The 17,049-nt window shown below is 43.0% G+C and overlaps 1 protein-coding gene across 3 annotated transcripts in view; it reads right to left on the reverse strand.

Annotated features, from left to right (window-relative positions):
- PLEKHA8 (pleckstrin homology domain containing A8) overlaps window positions 1–16,860 on the reverse strand; it is a 32,693-nt gene extending 15,833 nt beyond the window's left edge. Inside the window, exons 1-5 of one of the 3 annotated variants that reach the window (XM_075745902.1) lie at window positions 16,624–16,860; window positions 4,948–5,064; window positions 4,267–4,422; window positions 2,367–2,491; window positions 763–921 (exon numbers count right to left, since the gene is read on the reverse strand). In XM_075745902.1, the coding sequence (XP_075602017.1) occupies window positions 763–921; window positions 2,367–2,491; window positions 4,267–4,422; window positions 4,948–5,064; window positions 16,624–16,663 (597 nt within the window). In that variant the 5' untranslated portion in view covers window positions 16,664–16,860. Of the gene's footprint in view, window positions 1–762; window positions 922–2,366; window positions 2,492–4,266; window positions 4,423–4,947; window positions 5,078–14,854; window positions 14,877–16,623 lie in introns of those variants that run through there. The other 2 variants (XM_075745900.1, XM_075745901.1) reach the window with 2 other exon arrangements.
- Between the last annotated feature and the right edge of the window lie 189 nt (window positions 16,861–17,049).

A 17,049-nucleotide genomic window follows, 5' to 3' on the forward strand; every position in this document is an offset into this window, starting at 1 on the left:
CTGGAGTCAGCAAAAAAAGCTAAAAAGCTAAGCATACACTCACTAATTCTCTGACCTGGAGGCAGTATACAGACAAATGCAAAAAAGGCTACATTATTACATCATTAAATTATTGAAAAGAAAAAAGGAAAAAAAAAAAAAAGCAAGAAAACCAGCTGGAAAACCAGCTTCTTTTAGAAGCTAGCTAGCAAGTGCCAAGCGAGACAGCATACAGCATGTGGAAAGGAAACAAAGCAGTGAGTTTTCTTTGCAATGATGTTTTCTTCACTTAAGAAAAAAATTATGAAAAACCAGAAGAAATGTGAGGCCAGGAACCAGGTATGGTGAAGTAACCTCACTTCCCAGATGCAGTGACATATCTACCTTCCTACACACACCTTAATCTGCTGTTTCCCAGAGCTGCTCCAGTTTTGCGTATGTAAGTGTGGATCCAGGACTGAAGAAAGTGCCCTTGTCATTAAAGACATAAGCTCATCAGCTCCTATTGGCGTTTTACCACAGGTCCAATGCAGCAGTAGCTTAGAAGAGTAATAATTGCTGTGAGCTCCCATAATGGAACAATTCGTAATACAGTCAGGTGTTTTTTGAAACACCACTGTCTGCAGCTGGATCAGGCCCTGAAAGTTAATGCTTAATTTTACCTATCATTAAAAGCCAAGAGCTTGGTCATTGCTTATTAAAAAACGGCCCTACCTCACTTGCAAGCCACAAGAAAAGCCACCATCCATGCCAAGACTGAGAGAAAGGGATACTGGCCATTACCTTGTTCGTTCTGAGAACTGCTAAATGTGGGGATCCAGGTGGGGTCTGATGCAATAACTCAGAAGTGAAGGCAGTATTTGCAATCTGCATACATTCTTCAAGAGTCTTCAGGAAGGTGTCGCAGGTCGATTTTAACAGAGCTCCCATATCAATCCCGGTCTGTGGAAAGAAACCAATTGGAAGACATGCACTTATCACAGAAGATCAACTTGGAGCAACTAATGTCTACAAAGCCCACAGGTGCTACAGTCATGATTTCTGTTTAACGTTAATTAAAACAAATGTGTCAGCTGCTCAGAGAACTGGCATCATGTATTACTGGGACCATGCCCCCTCACAGCATTACCACTCTTGTCAGCCTCTCACTAGAACAAGCACAGTATGCTTGCGTTTTAAAAGCAATGCCTCTTAGTTACTTATCTCTGGTGTTAAAAGCGTATTAAATACTAAGCCTTGATTTATTCAACAATGGCATTCCAGAAGACATGACTGACAGGAGAAATGAAAAGTAAACAAATTAAATAGATACAAAATGATCTGTGGATAATAATTTCAAAAATCTCATGAACAAAAAATTACTGCAATTGAAAAAGAGGTAGAATGAAGCATCACATTGCAGAGATGAAGAGTATTGTGGCAAAGTGCAGTTATTGATGCTGAAATGCTTTTAGCAATAAATCTTTCCAGTTAAATAGCGGTAAGATCAGGGACAGCAAGGTTTCCGCCAGAAGCGTGAACTATGAGCTGGATAAACATCAGATTACTTGTCTGTTGTCAAAACCCGTGAGCTGCAAGTTTTAACATCACCTTTTAGTAATTTATACACTACATCATGCCACCGCACTGTCTGTTAATCCACCATAAACAGTTTATCAGGTATCTTTACGGAGATGGTTTGGACATACAAGTGATTAACCTTCAGGTGTTTTGCCTGCCTGTACTGCACCTGAGGACCCACCTCTCCAGCAGGAGGCATCCTCAAACTCCACACCAGCTTCTCTAGCAAGCGGCATGCATCCCTCTTCACAGGTTTGTCAAAGCAAGGGGCAGATCACTGTCTTTAGGAGACCTCTCTTAAATGAGGCTTCTTTGGTCAGGAAGATTTGCAAGGTTTGAAACTTTACCTTAAGTGAGGCTAACCAAGCAGTTCTTTCTAGCTATTTTGCTTTTTTTGTGGTCTGCATTGTCTCTTGACCTTTCAAGGATTTTTGTTGAGAACAGAAATGTTTTGCTGAACAGAATATTAATGACCCAGGGGCAGACGAACACGCACTTCTTGCAAGTTACCTTTTATAAAAAATCTTTTGCTTTTTTGATCCACTATATATACATGATCACCTACAGAGATGTTATTATCTAGATCACAGATATCACATCTTACCTCACTGCTTGCTACCCCAACACAGGGAAAGTTATTTGCAACAATACAGTATTACTTCATTTAAACAAGAACTGTTGTGTGGGTACATTATTTTCCACAGGTTCTCTGCAGAAAGAGGGTGCAATATTAAGTAACTGTGAGTGAATACTACATTGGCTAACCAGAAGAGTTGACAATGCTCAAGACTTTACAGACATGGTCTACACCAAAAATAGAGCTGTACCTCTGGTTCTGATACACCAGACATGCTGGCTTCCTTTGTTTTATGCACTTGCTGAACAAGGAGGTTACAGTACAGTCGAAGTTCAGACATTTTAGTTTTCAAGGCTTCTGTGTTTTCAGTGAACTCTAAAAGTGACACAAAAGAAGAGTTAAATTTATTGTATCCATCTTGCAGTATATGATTTTAGAAAGTTGCTGAAATAGTATTATCCAATCTAATTCAATCAATTCTTCCTTATTTCAATCAACTCAAAAAGATGAGCTGGATTGGCCATAAATTATGCTCCTGACAGGTAAAATACTGTTTCATTATTTGCCATCAGACAGGAACAGTATGTTCCTAGACTTAGGGCACAGAGAAAAAGAAAGTACACAACACTTGACTTTAAAGGGCCTTTTAAATAGGAAGAAACCCCTACATATCATATTTTCTGTTTTCACTAAGTAGTTTAAGGTGCAAGCAATTATATTGTGAATGAAAAGATCAGGGTTCTGGGTAGAAAACACTGGTGGGAAAAGACGCATCCGGTCCAACACAAAGGGATTAATTTAATATATTTCCTTGAATCACAGAATGGTTGAGGTTGGAAGGGACCTCTGGAGATCAGCAGATCCCCTGTTCAAAGCAGGGTCAGCCAAAGCACATTGCTCAGGGCCACATCTAGTCAGGTTTTGAACACTGGAAAGGATGGAGACTCCACCACCTCTCTGTGCAACCTGTTTCAGTGCTCCCTCATCCTCAAGATACAAAACATTTTTGCTTATGTCTCAATGGAGTTGCTTTAATTTAAATTTATGCCCATTTCCACTTGTCCATTCACTGAGAAGAGTCTGGCTCCATCTTTTTAAAGCTCTCCCATCACATATTTCTTTTAATCATCTTAGTAGCCCTTTGCTGGACTCAGTCCAGTATGTCCATATGTTTCTTGTACTGGAGAGCGCAGAATTGAGCAGACTAATCCAGATCGGTCAATCTGCAATTTTTCAGAAGTAATTTTTTTACATTAGAGTCCAAGAATTACAAAATAAATTAATTTGTCTATTAGTAAGACTAACACAGTTTAGTTCTGCAAATACATCTGTAGCTTTTCACCCTGTGCTACTGTATATCAGTGTATAGATATAACTTTGTTCTGCTTCTAGGCACTGCGCATCAGATCCTCACTTTGTGTAGGACTCTACAGTAGCATCTTCTGCTCAGTTCTGACTCAGTTTGAACTGGTAGATGCAAAGTCTGGTGAAGATACACATAAGGCTAAGAGGAGAAGTGATTCCTCACCTCAGGGAAAGGCAGTGGCTGCCCCCCTGCATTCGCTCAGTATCACTGATATATTAACAATAATTTGCTGGTTTCTCATCTTCTGCAGTCATTGTACTGAGGTTACGCAAGGTTAAGGCATGAGGTCTCACGCTCACTCCTGAATAACACCACACTTGTAAGCAAGAGGGGTTTTCACTGGCGTGAAAGTGAGATTGTTGATGAAAGCAAAGAGGTAAATGAATTAATTTCCATAGTCTGACCACGATCAGATTTCAGTTTCCAAATACTAGTACGCACATTTAAACCCTGTATTTTAATTGCTAAGGGATTCTTGAAGTGCACAAGACAGCCCAGTTAGAACATGGAAGGAAAGGGTCTGAGGAACTCCAAAGCTCAAGAGCTACTGGTATGAGAGGCTGGCTCATCACACTAAGGTGGTCGCACAAGCTGAGGGTCCTACCCACATGCACAGTCTGCGTCCCAGTAACCCGCAGCCAGGAGCTACTCACCCCTTGTACTTACAGAACCCATCAGCACATGGTTCAGATATGGATTTTGTCATCTTTGTGTGCACATCTACTAGGGTAAGGATAGGGAAACAAAAAGCAAACAATATGTGCCAGCAAGAGGATGTTCTTGCCTTTTTCCTTCTGTGTCCTGCTGTCAGTCAGACAGGCTTTGGCAGTTCCTAGCGCAACCAGCCACTTTTGCCTTTCAACTGCGTTTCTTGCCTTCAGGTAGAAGTATTGTTCCCCTGGGATGATCAGGTCCATTCGTGTGTTATCTGCAGGATGAACTGGAAGCAACACAGATTTCAGACCAGTCCTTGAGCCCTTCCCAGCCCAATTGAATATTCCAACAGATATGTTAGGTGGCAGGTCAAACAGTAATGAAATAGGAGGAACCTACAGCCTCAAACTTCCCCTGCTGCCATTTTACGACTTCTCTTCTGACTTAGGGTATAGACAGGACACACACATGTACAGCTGTGGTAGTGTATGAAAGGTAGTTTTGCGATCAGTACAGTATTGTCTGGGAGCCTTTATGGAAAGGGCATCCTCTTCTGGCAAGCCTCACCACAGCTCATGAAAAACAGTGACCCATCTGCCTGTAGAATACTCATTCTATTAGAGGCTTGCAGCTCTCTTAACATTTTGAAAATACTGTAGAATAAAAACTGGCATATAGATCAAGTTACTGAGTTACTACAAATACATACCAAAGAAATCAAGCTGTCAAAAAGCTCTTGTGACCTGAAATCTCATCTTGAATGCAACATTACTGGACAAACTTCATGCAGCTGTTACTGTATCTTAGTTACCTTGAATTTCACACACGGCCATTTGGATGCTTCCCTTACAACCCTTCCAGGCATCTTCCTGAGAGTCATAATAGGACAGGATTCCACCACAGAGAAGAAACCATCGAGGCTGCCAGCCTGAAAAACAAAACTGCATTTCTCAGTTACTTCTCTCCCTGCAATTCCACCACCTCTCTCATTTGGGACTCACTGAAAATAAGGCCCCAAAGATTCTCAGTCCACCCCAGGAAAATTAAACCCTTTGAAGCAGTAAGATTTGTGGACAGGCCTGGATGTTGTACACCACAACCCCTGCTTGCTGGCAGCTCCATGTCCTTTCCACGGGCAGCTGGACCTCAGCAGTATGTTCCTGAGATATCATATGTTGTTTTCAGCAGTTTTGCTAACATGGCATCAATGACTCACCCTCTCTTCCAAAACCATCTTTTCAGTCCCCCACCCCTCGATTCCTTCCATCACTGTGCAACCCACCTCTTCACTCTTTCCAAAAGCCACCCCAGCTGTCTTGCCTTACGTGTCTACCTCCCTTGTGGGAAAGGCTAGCCAAACTGTCTTGAAAAGCAATGGGCAAGAAACTCCTAAAAATCAAGGGAAGGAGGGGACAGAAGCGGATGGTGGATTTCTAAACACCATCTCTCAACAAAGCCATTGTCAATAGCTCTTGAAATTCTCCTGCTGCCCAAATAAAAAGTAATCTTGAATTAATGGCTTGCATTTCTGGATACCTTCCCAGAGAATAACCAAAACACCAGGCTAGACCAAAACCCATAGTTCTGGGTACCACTTTTGCCCACTCTGCTGCCCGACCTCAGAAGTAAATTACCCCTTTTGTTTTCTTCTTTTGGAAGTACTACAGCAGTATGAAAAGATATAAACAAACAAGACATGACAGCCATCGTTTATGTCTAATTAAAAACTACAAGCTCATTAACTTAAGAAGAAATGAAACAGCAACGTCACTGGAGGAAAGCAGCTTTCATTACTGAGCTGCAACAAGCTTCCCCGGCCAGGACCAAGGGAGTGAGATAGCAAAGCTCCCACAATGTGCCAGCAAACCATCTCTGGGAAAAAACACTTTGGCAAGACCACGTAGCTCCTATGCATTTTTGCAGAGGGGCCTCACTCCTGCTGTCCCCTGTACCAGGGCTCTACCAACCACCACAGCTCTGCAGGAGCCACGTTGGAGGAACGACTGCTGCTTACCAGCTAGGGACCAATTCTTTAGGCTACTGCTGAAGCCAAGCCCAACTCAGTTTAAGGTTAGAAAGCCCTAAAGCCACAGGCTAATAGTAAGAATGTGGTTTAGGGTTTTTTGTTTGGTGGTTTTTTTAAAGAAGCAATACCACAGCACCTGGGCCAACCTGGTCTCTAGGTTACTGAACCTTCAGGGTGCCTGGAAAACAAATTAAACATAAATCCTTTTTCACACTTTTCCAGAGATCTTCCATTATTTCCTAGAAAAATATAAAAACATTATAAATGCCAAAGTATTCTCAATACTTCTTTATTTTATATGAAGGAAAAAAAAAATCACAAGAATGAGAATTTAAAAAAAAAAAAAGAAAACAGCAACACTGATTTTTATTTCCCTTGCCACCAAAATAAAGAAACTATCTTAAAAGTCACTATTGATATGGAGGAACTCACAAAAAAAGGAGGTGATTGTTCAGCAGACAGAAGCAGTTAATTGCTTCAGACACTCAATGGCACAGAACCAATCCTTTAAATAATGCACAGCGCCACAGTCAATACAAGCCTCTAATTCAGTCTGGAGATCCTGCTGCTGCACATGAATCATTTCAGCCATAGTCCTACAGCTTACAACTGCAGCTGATGCTCAACCAAATTGCATCCCATCAATCAAAGGCTGGGTGATCAATTAGCCAACATACAAAGCACTCTGCCCCCATCACTTTGGAGGCTGGTTAAAAATATTTTCTGGGTCAATATATTTTGTTGAGGTTTTTGTTTGGTTGGGTTTTTTGGTTCTGGGTCTTTTTTTTTGTTTTTGAGGGTGAAGCAGCAATTATTTGTCTCCCTTTGCAGAACTTAACTCTTCTTTATTAGATGTGTATTAAAAAGACAATGATAGTCAATTGCTAACTAGGACAGCATATATTTTCAGAACAAAATTGTCACACTAATAAAAATGCATTTTTGTAAAAGGAAACCAATTAATAAAAAAATAAATCACAGCAAGGTTCTGTCAGAAGATGCACTAACCACCCGGTACTCACTGACACTGAGTCAGCAGCCATGGGAAGGTTATCCTAAACAACCAGCTAAAAATAGCGTGTGGCTGACAAATCATGGGCAGTGCAACAGGGATACAATCTTCAATTACAGGAGCTTCACATTTGCAGACAAGCAGAGCAGGGGAAAAAAACCTAAGGCAGTAAAAAGACACTTTCACGAACACAAATCTTGGGCTTATTCAGTTTTATTCTCTCGCCATAACCTCTCCTGGGAAAACTGCAATTTCTGTAACTGAGCATTCAGGCTTTACCTGAGATACAAAGTTAAAGCTAAACCTTTCGAGGTCTTACTGGTGCCAGCACTAACACAACTCTGAAGAAGAATTTAATGAGCCCATTTATACTGGTTGTGCACAGGCAGGACAAAATATAGCTCATACAACTACAGCTCATCTTAGAGGCACAGAGCCATTAATAGTAAAAATTGACCTTGCTGGAGAAAAAAGAAAAAAAAAGACAATAAAATGCAAAGCACTGTAAAAGTGAGTAGCAGCTTAAGGTCTCTGCCATAGAAGACAGTGAAGAGATTCCAGACAACTCCACAGACACTGGTTAGAGTCGTAATACATATTGCGCTCCTGTGTGAAACTTAAAAGATCTGATATTGTCCACTACAGAAACAGTTATTTAAGCAGTCTGTGCCTGCTAAGGATTCAACATTTCTCCAGAAGTTTCCACAGCCTGAAAGTTCTGCCTACTTCCCTCGTTACACTTCAGGAAGTCTGGATGCAGCTATCACTGAGCAAACTTGACATTTCTTGATAACACAGTTGAAATTTGGACATAATTCAAACTTTAATGTTACACAACTCAGACTCCCAACAGCATTTGTTCCATAGTGCCAAGACTGAAGAAAAAAAAACTAAAAAAAAAATTTGAAGATATGTAGATCATGTCAGACATCTACACAGCCAAACCATCTGGGAGAATTACATACTCAAGAAGTCAAACTGATGACCTGGAAAACAAGCTGCAATTAAGAGATGCCAGTTCCAGTTGCATTTCTAAAAGGCACAAAGGCCAGGCACTCAGGTTTTTATTATTGCTTGCTTTCCACTAAAATTATGTAATGCTTTATTCTTATTAATTTCTTGATCTTCAACATAAATCTTTATAAAAACTTATGCAACAGATACTCTTTGGACTTCTTTGACCTTAATTCAGATTTTAGAGTGTGGATAGGAGATAATTCTGAAATTACCACATTACAGCAACATCTGCCCAATAGGAAGAATTAAAACCTTCATCACATCCCTACTGCTAATATCACGGGCAAGACCCAAAACTTAGCTGCAAGCGGCAGAGCAGGGGCAGATCCCTACTTTTCTGCACAGGGTCTCCAAAGAGTCACAGAATGGCAGCTCTGATAGAGACATCTCACAGCAAGAACAAGCAATATCCATCTTTTCAACTCACCTTGAGCAAAGTAAGCTGTGCCATACATTCACCATACTACCATCTACCACTTTATCTCCCAGCGCCCAAGGGCAGAACCACAGCGTCTGCCCAGTGCTGGGTCAATGACTGATAGCTGGACAAGAGCTGCTGAAAACACAGCTCAAACAGGACCAAGGCAGTGCTGCTGTCTTGCAAAAAGTAGCAGAAAATCCAATATAAGTCCTTCCCCAGGACTGGAACACATTTTACAGCCTTAATTCTGTAGTGAAACAATTTGACAGGATAAAAATTCAGTTGGTATCCATGAGGGACAGCAGAAAGGCAGACAAGAGTGTGTGACAATTCATGCCTCTCTTCTGAGCTATTATTCTCACCTAGAGAGTAGCTTCTAGAAATGACCATAGATGCAATTTTACTCTGATTATGTGCACATCAACAGTGGGAATCAATATCAAAAGCCCCTTAAAGATAATGAACTTAACAGATTTAGCACTTCAACAATGTTATCGCTTTTTAAAGTGAAGCAAGAAACAGCTGGAACCGGCTTTAACACAGTAACCCCTTCCCAAATGATTTTTCTCCCAGGGGTCCCATAAAATTCACCCTCATTTCAATCACAACTTAAGGCAGTGCTAGCAGCATTGAAAAAGCATCCTGCCGTCACAAGGAACCAGGTTTGTTTGCAAACAATTTTATGCCAGTGACCAGCCAAGGCATGGAGAGCACAATGTACCAGCAGCCAGACATTTTTGAAGGGGACACAGTGAAAGGATGAAGGGCAGAGAGGGGATCGTGGCAAGGGATGGAGGCAAAAGTTCAATAGTCCTGGCCACTGCTCAGACACACCAATTCATTCATTCAAAGCTCCTGACAGTTTCCCTCCTCTGTTTATACTTCTGTTCTGGCTTCAGCTGAGAGGGGTATTCCATACCACGTTTTTTGGCAACCAACATGGGGCTCAAAGGGTTGAGATAACAACAGATCTTCCCCGAGTGTGTTAAAACAAAGTTGTTATAAGTAATTATTGTATTATTTTAAACAGATGGTGGTCACAATGGTGTTTTACTTCTTCATGTGGCTGTGGTATCTAAAGGTCTACTTGCTGTATGCATTCCTTGCAATGTTGCTGTTTATCACCTCTGGGAGAGGGGTCTGGGTTCTCACGTTGCTATACTGTGCGATATCAACTTGTGATACGATAACATCAATGGCTATGAGCTTAATTTGGTACTTGTATTGGGTTTTGCTGTCATACTCGTACCTTGGACATCTCTTTGAATTGATTAACAATCGCACTCAATCTACAGGGCAGACAGAGGGACATACTTCCTTCTGCTCTTTCACCCTCTTTTTTCCCTTCAGGCTAGTTGCAGCAGCTTTTGAAAATGTTGATTATTCTTGGGATGTTCAAGCCAGTGTGTTCATATTATTATATCTCCTGAACGTATTTCAAGTTTTGTTCAAGGTTACAAAAAGGTGTTTTAAGAGTACCATCCAAAGACCTGCCCCGAGGCTAAGGTCTGATGTGTACCTCAAGAGGATCTGATTTTAGGTGAGAATAGCCAATAAATTACAGTGTATGTTGTTAATTGCTAAATAAGCCTGTCATTGTACATTATCACTGCTACAATTGCTATATGCCATATCAACGGTATTACAGTAAGAATCACCGGAACTAACGAATACTGCAATGATGGAATTAGAACTGACCTTAGCAACTGGTGCCCAGCAACTTCCTTGAAAATCAACACCTTCAACCCACAGACCACACCAAACATACCAGTCCAAAGTTCCGGAATGCAGCATGTAGGAATCCAACAGTACACATCATCACTCCTGCCCTGAGAGACTTATGATAAATGGACCCCAAGGTTATGGGCTGAGTGAACTCAATGGACATTTTGTGGACATTTATGGACATTTTAAAAGGGTAGTCCACAGACTAAGGGAATGATATCAGCATATTATATTATAACAAGGGATGAGAAAGGTGGTAGTGGTTAATGAGGATGTATTGAATTGCGTGGGACCTGAGCGTGACGTGAATAGTATGGAATAAGGGGTGGACAATGTCCTGGTTTCAGCTGAGAGAATTAATTTTCTTCATAGTAGCTGGTATGGGGCTATGTTTTGGATTTGTGTTGGAAACAGTGCTGATAATATAAAGATGTTTTTGTTATATAGACCTGTTGTTGTTGAGCAGCGCTTACACAGAGTCAAGGCCTTTTCTACTTCTGGCACCACCCTGCCAGTGGGATGGCTGGGGGTACACAAGGAGTTGGGAGGGGACACAGACAGGACAGGTAACCCAAACTAGCAAAAGGGGGTATTCCATACCATGTGACATCATGCTCAGTATAAAACGGGGGCTAGCTGGGGAGGGGCAGCAGCAGCTCCAGAATGCATGGCTCGGGGATGGTCCGGCTTGAGGAGTGTGGTCTGACTTGTACGGTCCTTGGGTGAGAAACTGCATTGTGTATCACCAGTTTTGTATATTCTGTTAAGTACTGTTTTGTACTCCCTGGGGAGGGAGAGGGGGAGAGGAGAGTGAGCGAGTGGCTGCATGGTGCTCAGCTGCCAGCTGGGACTAAACCCATGACAACTTCCCAGCAAACTGTTTATACTTTGCCCCAGCAAACTAGCAGCTCCTCTCTGACCCCTGGGGTGGTTATCAGGCCAGACTGAGCCAATAAATTTATGTAAACACATACAGATATCACATGGTGGTATCTCTTCACCATCATTCTGCCACACCTTTCGTTTCTGTCCTACCCAGCCATTCCCTGCAATCACTTATTTATTTTGGTGCAGGAGGACTGAATGCAGAGGCACCGGTACTGCAGCATACCTGGCAGGTAACACTGCACCGTGTAGGCTCTGCAGCATCGCTCTAACACCTACAGAGGATGGAGGGGACACTTGATTTCCATCCCTGCAGCCTCATCAAACTTTTCTGCTGCGAGCACATTACTCAATTCCAAAAAGGTGTGACAAAAGCAAGATTGCTGCTTGAAGAAAAACAGGGGAGAAGGGAAGAGAGGCACGAGAAGGTCAAACCACACAAACATAATTATGCAAAATCCAAAGAGAATGAACTAATGAGTCCCTGAAGCATCCTGGGTGAAAAGTGTAGCCAAAACTGGGTGATACCCGGTCATCCATGTAAACCAACACCCGATCTCTGAGAGCAGCTATGGTCAGTAATACTGGGCAGACCATTGCCCTGAAAGCAAAAGAAACCTCAGCTGTCCAGGTTCACCCCCACAAAAGCCAGACTTCTAATTTTATACAATCAGAACTTGGACTACACCCAGAGGCTAAAAAGAAGGGGAAAAATGATAAACAAAAGTTTTTTAGAACCAAATGTTGATCTAAATGTGAAGTTTTCAATTACTTCCTCCATCCTGGAAACAGAGGACCTTATTTCCAGAGCTTGATATCAACTGGAAGTATACATGTCTCCCATCCTAAAAGGTCAGATTTCTTAAATTAAAGTCTCAAAACAAAGACTCACTCCGAGCAGTATCATGTGCATCCAGATTCAAACTCTGAGAACTAAAACTCTTTCACATTTGCTTGAGCTGTCCTCACAAGTTTGTTAAGGAATTCTGAATCATTAGACAGAAGAGTAATTTAAAGCTTTATGTGAAAACTGAAATTTACTTCTTGGTGCTGGCTCTTGGCATCTCAGGATAAACGGAAAAGAATTCAGAGCACAACAATAAAATGAGAGTGGATGATTACAGACAGGAAGGTAGGGAGAGTGAACTATGGCATGTGGTATGATGCAGCGTCACTAGTGATGGCATGAATGCAAGGGTGTCATGCCTCGAGGAAGATGAATTAGGGTTAGAGTTACTCAGCACAATTAAGGAAGTGAATATCTAAAGACCAGGAAAAGTTTAGCTTTGTGAAGAAAAGTGATCAAAGCCATTTCATGGAGCATATAGAGAATACTAGGCAAGTCAGTGGAGGCAGTCAGCATTTTTCTTTGTAATTATGAAGTTGCCTTTGATCTCCAAGCCAAGACCTGATACATACCACCTCTTCCAGAGTCAGCTGCAATCCTGCCTGAGGTCAGTGATCCCAGGTAAGGCATGCCCTACGCTGAAGATCTGAACTGAATTGAATTTCAGCAGAAAAATCGACTGAAAGCACCAAGCTCTCTCACACACCATTGAAGGAAGGTATTCCCCAACTCCACACTCTGTTTCCCTGTGGGTAAGTGATAGCTTACTCATTCTATAAACCTGGTGAGAAATCAAAATCTGGGATTATTTTTACAAGGCAATCTCCAAAGACTAAAGAAATATCGTAATCAGAAAGCATGCTTAACCAAGAGCGTGAATTGCAGCTTGAGTTCAGTTGGAGAGTCCTATAGGAGACAGTTTCCAAACAGCGAGGAGCAGCCTTCAGATGCGGTTCACCTCCGCACTCTCCTTTCTCTATCCTGCAAGCAGCATCCCCTGGTTGGAGATCAGTTCTGCTACCACACTGCAGCCAGGATACGGCTTTGATGCTGTCCACGTCAAAATGCTTTATGCTCAGCCAGGACCACAGGCAGCAGCAGCACAACAGACCGAGGAGCTATAGGGAATGTATAGAGTGATGCTTTTATCACCCCAACTGCTTACTACAGTAAGAGTTATACTCCCTTTATCCATGCCATAAACCCATCTTTAGCCCCCACAACCTTTACCAAGCAATGCTACCATTAGATAGAGAGTTTTGGCAAAGGATGAAATCTAGGAATTTTTTAAGATCAAGTTACACATTTTGACTGTAGGCTCAGCTGAGGCCAACTTGCACACCTGCATGGTTTAAGTCACCCAGCTCTGGGTTTTGAGGATTAATAATCTGAAGATTGCAGAGGCATCATGTATTTGCCCAAATGAAAAAGTGCTATCACACTTTATATGTCAGTGATAATTCTGCTTGCAAAGTTCCCTGTTCCCTTAAGGTTTTAATCAATTTAGTGGGGGAAGCATAGACAAGAACAATCTCAGGACACAGTGCAAACGCAAGATCTCAAGCGGACTTTCTAGGCTAGATCTGTGTGCTTGCATAACTGATCCAAACTTGCCACACTTAGCTTGAACTTAAACAAAACTATCACTTTGAGAAATCATTATCTGGTGGCCATTGCATTAAGGGAGAGGAAAAACTCTAAAACCTAAGTTCTCCAAACTCAGAGATTTCAGAGGCAGCAATGGAACCCCTGCATGTTGAAACCACAACATCAGTGCAGGATTAATACCAGAGGAAAAACCCTGTCTCCAAGCAGAAACCAAGTAATGCTAATCTAATTTATCCTAATCTACATAAAGCAAACAAGTCCATTTATTATAAAACAACATAACTTGTTTGAGCAGTACGGCAAGCTAATCAGTCTTGCAGTTGTTGGCAATCACGCCATGTTTTCTGACCTTTGCCTGCAGAAAGCCAAACTTGTTTCCTACTTCTGAAATGTTCTTGCTGTCAATTAGTCTGTAATTTGCAACACAGATCTAGCTCCCTGCCCAAGGGCTGGGGGGAAAGAGGTTGATGTGGACTTGACCTCTCATGATGGCGATGACAGAAGATGTTATAAAACCAAAATTCCCAGAAAAGACTCAATTACCAACAAACTCGATCATCTCCTTTCTCACAGCTAGAAGGGAAAGCAGTTCTTTTCTACAGTTTTAAGCTTGTTGTTTGGTGAATGTCTTTTCTCCTCTCTGTGTGAAACAAAGGTGTGTTCCTCATTACGAGGAGGAAAGGGCATAAGATACCTGCTGTGTAAGTTTGCATCAGCATTGCATTAGTAACACAGGCATACACCAACATACAGAGATGACAGATTTCCCCTACTTTTTGCGTATACTGTTTACACCATGCAGCACCAGATTAGTTAACCTCAAGCAAGAGGAAAAGCATACTGGGGGCAGAGTTCTGACAGAAATACTGTTCTGGATGACCTGTTGAACCCTCTTGCTTCCCTTAATCCCCAAAAGGAGGCTTTCCTGTCTCTCACTCCCCAGCTCTGTGCTACTGCTACGATAAATGTCACATTCCAGCATGATACTTTTTTTTTTCATCATTGCACAAATTTATAACTTAATGGCTTCAGGGCAGGAAGTCTTCATTTTATGCCAAAAGAAAGCACATGTAAGCCTACTTAGCTTGCAGAACAGCAAATTCACCAGTCTCAAACACACAACAGGCCTTCTGCAACCTAAGAAAAAGCATGGAGTGACCTTGACCACCACACTTACTAGCAGAGTCAAGTTTCAGCAAAGAAATCAGAAAGATGCTTCAATCCTCCATCACAGATTTTCTCTGTTGAGAACAAAAATACATCTAGTTTACAGCTGGGGCAAATGTCACACCTTGAAGGAAAAGAGATTCCTTCACTCTGCATTCATTTAGACTGAGGTTTACAAAGTGACACCCTTCTTCATGAAGGGTCATTTGGTTGAAAGTGTTTATCAATGTGGCTAGCAAAAAAACTATCTAGTTTTGATGGAACTGGAATATTACTAGTTCTTAGTCTTCATCTTGCCATCAAAACAAAAGACAAGTCCAGCTGATCCTACCACACGCACACTTGGGCACAAACGCTACAATGCCATACACCAGTCACCTACACACGCGCTGGTTCCCACAGACACACATTCCCCAGGTCTCACGGCATGAAAGCAAGCGCAAGGGTTCCAAATACACCCCAGCACCTAACCAATGCAAAGAAAAACAAACATATAAAACTTTAGATCAACTGAACCATGGATGTTTTTATTATGGGAAAAGGACTAATAACACTGCCCAAGTTCTACAATTCAAATGGAAAAGCCAAGCATGGCTGCTCCTACCGCCTCACACTCCATAAAAGCGTCCACAAATAATTAAAAAAAAATAATATCTGTGTCTATTCACTGAGACCTGACAATTTTTGATTCCTCTCTCAGAATACCTATTGTCTAAAGGGAAAAAGCCGCAGCAATCTTCCAGCACACCAATAAATCCAGCCTCGTGCACCACTCCCCCCATCCCCTTGTCACATGAATTCATCACTTGCTTGCACTACAGTTTTTCTTTGTTTAATTTTGATTTCCTACACTTTCCCACCTAACCAGAGAGGTGCAGCTGTTCCAGCCTCTTTGAAAAAAAAATCAAGCAAGAAGGCAACCCTCCTACTTACATTACCAAACAAAAGTTGCACCTGGCAATGTCAAGGTCGTGGTTATTTTTCTCTGACCATCCAGTTTCCAAACTGTTTCAACAAACCACAGACAGGCTTGCCCCAGGCAAGACCCCATCCACGCACCCTGAATTACAAGCCACCTCCGACTCCAATGTGTCCGGCAGTGGACACCCCACAGGAACACGGGTGGCACCGGACCCTCCCCACCTCTGTGGTGTTTCTGACTCCACCGCCTCTAACCGCCGCTGAGGAAACCCTGGCCATGCGTGGCTGCCTCCAGTCTGCTACAAAAGTCAAGCGTCTCGTGGCACAAGGAACACCCAAAAAATTAAAATCTGGGCCTAGTGCTAGCAAGACAGTACCTTTTTTTTTTTTTTTTTAATGTATTTTCATCCAAATCCCCCAAGTGTGACTAGACCTTTTCCTCCCAGGTCTGGGATTCCCCCAACTCCCTAAAGCAACTCAACAAAAGCAATAAAAGTTTCACAGGGACGTACAGAATGGGTAAGTTTGCTGGCGAGCATAACCTAATGCATTCAAAATAACCCACAACCCCAGGGAGGGCAAGGGACACGCCGGACGAGCGCTGGCACCCACGGGTGGGTTAAACGCCTCCTCCAGCGCTGGACGGTGGCAATGTGGCAGCACAGCTGAAAACCAGGGTGAGCCGCAGCTGGTCCCTGACATGGCGGGGTCACGGAGCAGCGCTGATCCAGGCTCAGGAAATACATATATATACATATATACTTATATAAATATAGATATATATAAAAAGAAGGTGACGGCACCCGTCCCACTAGGGAAGCCCACCCCGCGAGAGGCTGAGGACTGGCAGCAACTCACCACTCAGGTAGTTGGTCCACTTGTACAGCACCCCCTCCATGGCGGCCGGCCTCCGCCCCCATGCAGCGCGGCCGCCCCCCGGCGGAGTCACGCCGCCCGCCACCGCCGCCCCCCGCGCCCCGCCGCGCCGCCAGCACCCAGGGCCATAGCGGGGCACCGCCCGCCCTGCCTGTCCGGCCCGGCCCCCACCGCCGAGCCTGCCCCCCGCCACCACGCTCCTAGCGCAGAACGCGCCACTACCGCGCACCCAAAGAACGACTCCGCAGCGCTACGGAAGCGCAAACAGTTCTAGGAATCGCAACCCACGTGACTGATGGGCGAAATAGGGGGGCGGGCGCAGAACGCCCAAAGCAGGTGGCCTTCCGCAGCCAATCGAAATGCGCCTTCCGTGAGGGTGCCGCCCAATCGGCGGTCGGCAGAAGCCGG

The sequence above is a fragment of the Balearica regulorum genome, chromosome 2 (genome assembly GCF_011004875.1).
Source record: "Balearica regulorum gibbericeps isolate bBalReg1 chromosome 2, bBalReg1.pri, whole genome shotgun sequence".
NCBI classification, from domain to species: domain Eukaryota; kingdom Metazoa; phylum Chordata; class Aves; order Gruiformes; family Gruidae; genus Balearica; species Balearica regulorum.